Genomic DNA, 7,842 nt, shown 5'->3' with positions numbered 1-7,842 from the left:
CCTCCTCTTCCCCTCCCTCCCCCCAGCGCCTGTCCCCGCCGAGTGCCCACTGGTGCCCGCCTGCTGCTGGGGCGCTAGCTGTGAGCCACTCAGCTGTGTCCCCAGCCCTGCTGAGGCTGAGGGCGTGTCTGATACGCAGACACTGGGCCCCTACTGTTCTCTCAGTTGGTGCAGTGTGGGGGACAGCTGTGTGCTGCTCCCCTGCGACTCGGTCACCGAAGCTGAGACCTGAGGCTGGGAAGGAACTAGCCGGGCGAGGGCTGATGAGCCGGGCAGAGGGATAAGCAGCAGCACAGGCCCCGGGGTGCGTGAGAAGCCGAAAGATGACTGACCCGGATGTACCCGGGTGTGGCTGGGATCGCAGTGGGAGATGGGCAGGGGCCGGACCCTGCAGGCCCTTAGAACAGAGGAAGCTGCTGGTGTTCCGGAGAGGGAGACCTGAGTGGAGTGGGCAGGTCAGCGAGACTACACGGTCCCGGCTGGAGACGGTGGGTCAGTGGGGATGGAGACAGGTGGAAGTGTGAGGCGGGCAGGAGCTGGGCTCCGTAGGAGCTGACTGGTGCGGGAGCAGGCCTGCACCGTGCCTGGGCAGCTGGCCAGATGGGGACGCAGAGGGAGCGTGTCTGGGTTGTTTGAGGGGACAGGAGGTAATTTTCTTTTCAAGTCCTAAACCTGGGCTAGGAAGAAGGCTGGATCGTGGTTCTGCCACCTACTGGGGGTGTGAACTCAGGCAGGTCACGCCTCTGCAGCTCTCAAAGTCCTCGTTCATAAACGGGCCGAGGCCCCTCCCCTCCCTCGGGTTTTGGGAAATACAGTCAGATACCGCAGGAAGGCGCTCGGCACAAGCTGGCTCCTACCGACGGGTTCCTTCCCCAGCGGGAGCAGTGGGCAAGTCTGGGGGCCTTCTCAGGCCGGCCCTCGGCTGGGCTCTGGGACTCGGGCTGGCTGTACCTATGCAGGGCCTGTCGGGAGCCCCCAGGCCTGTGGGCCTCATGCTGGCTGCCTCCAGCACAGCTCTCTGCCCCCAGGGAAGCGCTGCGAGGCCAGCTGCTGCCTGCGGAACAGGACGAGGACGCCGAGGGGGCGTGCAAGCCTCTGTCCTGTGGCTGGGAGATCACGGACACCTTGTGTGTGGGCCCCGCCTTCACCCCGGCGAGCATCATGTGAGCGGCCCCATTCCCGTCCCCACAGAGACCCCGCGGGGCCACAGAGATGCCTCTGGGAGAGGTGGGCCGGCCAGGACTCCGGTGCCCGCTCTGTGCCCCGCCTCCACCTTAGCGTCCCTGCCCTGTAAGTAGGACCAGTCGTCCACGCGCTGTAGTTCAAGTACGCAACATAAATCCTGTCCCTTCCAGCGTGTCTGCCTCCTCTGCAGCGCGACCACCTGGCCAGCCGGGTGCGGGTGTTCTTGGGGTCTCCCTCGGTCTCCTCCCCACGTCTGTAAATATGTCGCAAATAAATGTTTAGGTCTTTTGCTACTCCAGTGGAATCCGACAGTCTGATTCGCAAAGCGGCCTGAGCTAGGCCTGCCCCCCCCACACACACACAACAGCGCGCCCACACCCACTGCTTCCGTCCTGCTCCCGCCCACGCCGGGCTGCAACCCGGGCGTCTCCACCCATGCCTGCCTTCTCCCACCACATCTCGCAGGCCTCCACCCTAGTGCCATGAGCAAGGGTGAGCTGTCAGGGTTGCGGGGCGTCCTCCCTCCTACAGCCCGGGACTGGTGAGTGGCCGGTGTGTGAACCCAGCATCGAGCCAAGCCTGGCCCAGACCAGGGCACTGGTTATTTGATACAGCTCTGGAAATTCACACCGAGGGCGAAGAGCCGGGACGGTGTCCAGGAGGTCTGTCCCCACCCTGCGCCTCGTCCTCCTGGGAAGTGGCCATCAGTGAGAGCAAACACGTGGCGGTCAGCTGCTGCAGGCAGTAACTGCTGGGGTGGGGCTGGCCACAGGGTCCCGCTGTGCCCAATGCCAGCGGCCCGTCTCCTCAGAACAGCAGTTCTCAGGACAAAGGCTCCTTTAGCTGCCGGGGTCCAGGTTACGCACCCGGGCGCTGTGAGCAGCTGAACAAAGGCGTTCAGATGTCAAGAGTTCTCTCAGCTGCTACAGGGAACCCTAAAGACTTTTCTTCCATAATTAAAAACCAACGGAACACAACTCATATTCCATAGAACTCACCCTTTCAAAGTGCGGGAGTCAGCGACTCGCGGTGCATCAGGGCCATGTGGCTGTCACCCTCTCACTGTAGAACTCGCCCATTGCCCTAGAAGGAAGCCCTGGGCCATCAGCAGTCGCTCTCCCTTCCCTGACGTGACAGCACTAATCTGGGGACTTCCCGACACTCCGGATCTGCCTGTTCTGGACATTTCATGGGGCATTTTCTATCTTCGCCTGAGTGTCTCTCTGAACAGGCCTGGCTGTCCTGCCTCCAGGTCTCAGCACCCGTGCGGCTCTGAGGCCACCTATGAGGTCAGGTGCTGAAAGTCCGGAGTGAACAGCAGGCCTGAAGCAGGGAGCTCCTTTTCTAGGTGGGACTTTTTTTTTTTTTGAGAGGTTTTTGCTATAGGGTGTGTGCGCTCGCCAGACAGACGAGAGAGACAGAGAGACAGAAAGCAAGAAATCACCCCCCAGGGGGGATGGCCATGCTGCAATCCCTTCTCCTCCATTCTCCTCTCAGGATCTTGGGCACACATACACATGTGCCCGGCATGAGTTTTAAGCCACCAGGTCCGGGACTTGAACTGTGGTCGACTACATGGGAGTCCAGCGACATAGTCATTACGCTAACTGCTGGTCCCAGCAGGACCTTTTTTTTTTTTGAGAGAGATTTTTGCCACAGGGCATGCTCAGTGGAGAGACAGAGACACGAAAAAGGAGCAATCACTCCTTGGGAGAATGGCCACACTGCAATCCCTTCTCTGTTCTCCTCTTGGGATTTTGAGCATGCATGCACATGTGCCTGATGTGAGTTCTAAGTCGCCGAGTCTGGGACTCGAACCACAGTTCCTACTTGGGAGTCTAGTGATATAACCATTATGCCATCTGCTGGTCCCAGCAGGACCCATTTTTGGTATTTTGACAAACAGTCTGAGCATTCAAGAAATCAAGAGTCTCAGAGACATCAGACTACTCTTTTCTTAATTGCCAGAGAATATGTGCACTACCCAGAGAGAGACAGAGACGGAGAGGGAGAGGAGGGAAGTACCCCACAGCAGGGCGTAGTCACGCTGCAGCCCCCGCCCCTCCCGGTTTTCAGGAAGAGCTCTCTGTGGCCCCTTCTCCACCCCTCAAAGCCACCTTCACGGACAGTGTCACACGGCCTCAGCCCTTTGTCAGTGACATTTGTCCGGAGGCTTCCATGTCTGTTGCAGATGCTCAGGCAGGTCTGGGCCCACTCACACGCTGCCTTTGTGTGGGGGGGCAAACACAGGCTCTCCTGCTGGACCAGGGCCAGGACCGCGGGGAGACACGGCTGCCACAGTGTGATCTGGGTAACAGGACCTCATCGGAGGCAGGGTTCTAGGCGGGCCCTCTGTGGCCTCTGAAGTGACAGCAGCTGGCACGAGCTTGACAGCTTCCTCACTGAGCTGTTGGTGTTCCCGTTCCATTTACTGCAAGAATGTGAAACTGACTTCTCGGAGATGCGGAACGTGATGTGACTTACTCGAGAATAAGTTAACAGCCATTCCTTTTCAGTTATTTGTCTTATTTCCATCCTTCTCCGAAGAGAACGAAGAAAAAAGCATTAAAAAAGCGGGCTTCGGCCCGCACAGGGGAGTCTGCCCGAGCCCTGGCTGCATAGATGCTGCCCCTCGCTCTCCTCCCCCAGCGGTCCACTGGCAAGGACCCCTGCCCCCAGGCCGCCTCGCAGTCAGGTTCTCCTCGGTCTCTACAGACCCGGCCTGCCTGGGGCCTCCCCTCCCACCTGCTCCTCTCCGGCCCTCCCCGTCCGCTCACTCTGGGAGGCTAAGCGCCACTAGCGCCCGCCTGCACCGCATCCTCTCCCACACAGGCCCTCCCTCCGCCGTCGGTCCTGCCCTCCACTTCATCAAAAGTGGAACGTGAAGTCCTCACGGAGCGCCAGCAACTCTGCACTGCTGGGCCTGCACGTAGCATCCCCTCTCTAGAACGGCCCTCCTGGCTTGTCTGTGGGGCTCACTCACTGCACCCCGTCCTGCTCAAATGCTTCCTTAGGTGCTGCTTCCCAGACCACCCCTAGGCAACGGCACTTTCCAGCCTTGCTCTTTCCCCTCACTGGTTTCCTTTTCCTTCGCAGCACCTGCCACCATCCCACATACTCCAGAGCACGCCTATCTCCGCAACATCTCCCAGGCCCCCCAATGTGAGCTCGCGGCACAGGAACCCTATTTGTCTTCACAACTGTGTCATCACCTAGAACAGAGCAGGTGCTCAGAAAGTACATGTCAGATGGGCAGATGGAGCTCGACCTGTCTCGGTCTGTTCAGGTTGTAAAATGCGGATGAGTGTCCTTCTCTTGGAGTTCCTGTGGGGATTAGATGGGAACATGGCTAGCGTATCACTCGGGGCTCAGCGAGCTGCACGGAAAGGCAACTCCTTGTGCAGCTACTTTTTAGTTACCCCCAAGGACGAGGACGGCCCTGCCTCAATCCCGTCCCCACCCTCCCCTTGGAACTGTGGGCATACACACCGAGCGTGCCCGTCGAGCCTCAGGGCTAGGACTTGAATGGTGCAGCCAGCCATGTGGGATCCTACCACCTCAAGCACAGCACCTGCCGTGGCCACACCGTGGCAGATGCTGGCGACCAGGAAACGAGTCCTTGCGAATCCTCAGGCTCACAGTGGAGCACGCTCACAGAGGGCTGGGGACGGCAGCCAGGAGTCCGCGGTCGGAAGCATGACAGGACCTTGGGAAGATCACTGAACTATTCAAACCAGGCAGGGGAAGGAGACCTGGCGGGCGGTAGCAGGCACTTTCCTTACTCCCCAGCCTGGGGGCCTGATGTAAGGCAAAGGGACAAAGCTGTCTCCTCTATTGGCTCCTCAGGCTGCAGATGGTCGCTCTCTGGGCGGGAGTCACCCCCCTCTAGGAAACCCACCATGCTGCTGTAACCAGACCCAGGGGCGGCACTCCGCGGGGGTCCTGCTCAGCCCTCGGCTCCACTTTCAACCCTCTTGGTGGCACTCCTGGGTGAGCAACTAAGCGAGGGTGAGCTCGCCCAGTCATGACCTGATACAGCCTCCCAGCAGCCAGTGCAATCTCCGTGAGACACGAGCCCGACCCGTCAGTCCCCTGAAGAAAACCTTCAGCTGATTCCATCACAACGCCAGTGACAGTGACACTGGGCCCAGCCGGGCAGCACAGGCAGGAGCCGCCCAACTGCAGTGTGCAAAGCACGTGGCCAGCCGTGACTTCAGAGCTGAAGTCGACCTGAAAACACGCCACGCATGTTGCCCGAGACCCTGCCTTCGGAGGGCTGGGGAGGACCGTGGCGGGAGACCGTCAAGGGCGCTTCTCGCGGGCACTCTCTCATGCTTGGGCACACACTGCGTAACGAATAGACAGGAACAGTCCAATTTCAGACCCCCACTCCTCTCACCTCCTTTCTCACTTTGCTGAGTGCTTTCCTGCTTCTGAGCCTCTGCCCTGGCTGCCTCTCGGGCTCTCCAGGGCTGGATCACTCTCATCTTCAAGGCCTCAGCCTGAATGTCGCCTTCTCTAGGCTCTCTCTCAACACCCTACTCAAAGAAACCCCCACCTACTTACGTTGTTACATTTTACAGGAATTGGGCGTAAAGACCACATTTTAGGCAAGATAGACCCTGTAGGAGGCCAGTGCACTACGCTCCCTTCTGTTCCTGTGACATGTGGGCACACTTTCTAACCCCAAGCACACCCATTGATTTCCGTCCCTCATCCCTTCAGGTCTTTGCTCAACTGTCACCTCACTAAAGCCATACTGACAACGCGCTCTCTTTTTTTTTTTTTTTGGAGAGGTTTTTGCTATAGGGTGCATGTGCTCGCCAGACAGAGAGAGACATAGAGACAGAAAACGAGAAATCACCCCCCAGGGGGGATGGTCACGCCGCAATCCCTTCTCCATTGTCCTCTCGGGATCTTGGGCACGCACGCACTCGCGCCCGGCGTGAGTTTTAAGCCACCGGGTCCGGGACGCGAACCGTGGTCGACTACGTGGGAGTCCAGCGACATAGCCATTACGCTAGCTGCTGGTTCCCGAGACCATTGGTTTTGACTGAGTTCCTGCACTAGGTCCAACAGACCATGCCAAAATGGAGTCACTCATGTTAAAAGTGCCTTGTCACCAAGGGCAAAGTAATTGTTTATTTCACCTTCTGAGATATCAGGGGAGTGAGAAATAGCCAAAACAGGGAACAAGCCAGTTTTAGTTGGCATGATAAGGAAATCCCTCTGCTTTAACTTTCACATGGAAAGTATCTCTGAAACAACCAACCCACTTTTTTTGTTTCTGCTTCAGCCTTTTTCTGTTTATAAAACCACCTTCTCTGCTTGGCTCATTGAAACACTCATTCTATTTTATATAGAAGGTGTTGCTTGCTAGAATCACTAGTAAGAGCCAAGTTTGTTATAATTTTGAAACAATGTATTGTTCTACTTGTCTTCCTGCGTATCTGCTAATTCCACAGACCCAGTGTTCCTCCTACTGCCAGCATGGTCTGGAGCCTGGGTCTGCGCTTGGCCCAGTAGGTGTCTCCTGTCTCCTGACAAACTCATCTTGGACGGTGGCAGCACCTGGGCCCTTGTCTGCTCCTGAGTAAGTCCACACCCTGCAGTGGGGAGACCGCTGACTGGGACAGCTGGGGCCCTGCGAATGACCTTAGGGTTACCCTTACAAGGAACCCAGCTGATAGGCCTGGGGGCAGGGGATGCCTCGGTAGCTCTTTATGCTCTTCCTTTCAGCTAGGTAACCTTGGGGCAGACTCGTCAGACAAATCCGACACCCAGTTAAACTTGAAACTGGATAATCGGCGTAGGTAGATATGCGGATTGTTTACCTGAATTTAAACTTCATTTGGGCGTCCGGAATCTTATTTGTTAAATCTGGCCACCTCGCCCCAGCAAGTGCCTACACGCAGCACGTCCCTCCCGGGTTCGTCTTCCCCATCTGTGAGCCGCAGGTATTCCTGAGACTTGCCTCGGGGGACCCTCAGACCGAGCACCCCCATCCCGCCCCGGCTCGCTCCTCCGCTCCGAGGAGTGGGGGTGCGGCGGACTCGGAAGCTTTCCGCTGAGTACGAGAAGCCCCTTCCTCTGGAGGCCTCGGCTTTTTCATCGCAGCCCATCGAGCTGGCAGCTTCAGCATCTCCAGCCCCGATCCCCAGCCCGGACCCCCAACTCCGAGAAAGCGGATTTCCGGTGTAGTGACGTCATTCCGAGATGGAGTCTCACCCTCCCGCGCCCTCTGCCGGCCAGGAGGAGGGACTGACTGTACCAAGCAGGAAGAAAGAGTGGAGCCATTGGCTGAAAGAGGGAGCGGCGCAGCTCCGCCCACCTGGCCTCCACCAATAGCAAAGGGAACCTTCCCCGAGGCGGGGCTCCCATGGGAAGGGTCGGCCCCCGACTAACGCCGTGTAGGAGGAGGGCGTCCTGGTGTCTGCCCGGACGGAACGGGGGTGGGGGGCGGCCCCGGAAGTAGGCTCATCTGCTTCCGCTTCCGCTTCCGCTTCCAAAGTAGGCGAGTGCTGGAGAGGAAACACAAGGCGTTGAAGATATGCGGAGACTTGGCTCGGACGACCTCCTAGCTGCTGAGTTCACGCAGAAACTCTGGGATTTTGAACACATTTTAAAATTTCAGGCCAAGGTGTTTTGCCCTGTTCT

At 58.2% G+C, this 7,842-nt stretch overlaps 1 protein-coding gene and 1 long non-coding RNA gene across 3 annotated transcripts in view; one reads left to right on the top strand and one right to left on the bottom strand.

Annotated features, from left to right (window-relative positions):
* Window positions 1–1,204, top strand: part of AZIN2 (antizyme inhibitor 2) — a 35,732-nt gene extending 34,528 nt beyond the window's left edge. The window contains 1 exon segment of the mRNA XM_006158091.3: window positions 1,029–1,204. Coding sequence (XP_006158153.1) covers window positions 1,029–1,167 — 139 coding nt within the window. The 3' untranslated portion in view covers window positions 1,168–1,204.
* Window positions 1,205–1,312: 108 nt separating this feature from the next.
* On the bottom strand, window positions 1,313–7,367 carry LOC102495646 (uncharacterized). Of its 2 annotated transcripts, none has more exons than XR_335930.3 (3): window positions 7,020–7,367; window positions 2,184–2,268; window positions 1,313–1,438 (listed from the first exon to the last, which is right to left on the bottom strand). It is a non-coding gene; the product is annotated as an uncharacterized LOC102495646 (long non-coding RNA). The 2 variants fall into 2 exon arrangements; XR_001371101.2 differs by lacking the exons at window positions 1,313–1,438; window positions 2,184–2,268 and adding exons at window positions 3,033–4,509; window positions 4,675–4,891.
* Between the last annotated feature and the right edge of the window lie 475 nt (window positions 7,368–7,842).

Source organism: Tupaia chinensis, unplaced genomic scaffold (genome assembly GCF_000334495.1).
Source record: "Tupaia chinensis unplaced genomic scaffold, TupChi_1.0 Scaffold000573_1, whole genome shotgun sequence".
Lineage (NCBI taxonomy): Eukaryota > Metazoa > Chordata > Mammalia > Scandentia > Tupaiidae > Tupaia > Tupaia belangeri.
The sequence above is the reverse complement of the archived record's forward strand: the minus strand, read 5'-3'. Positions and strand labels throughout refer to the sequence as shown.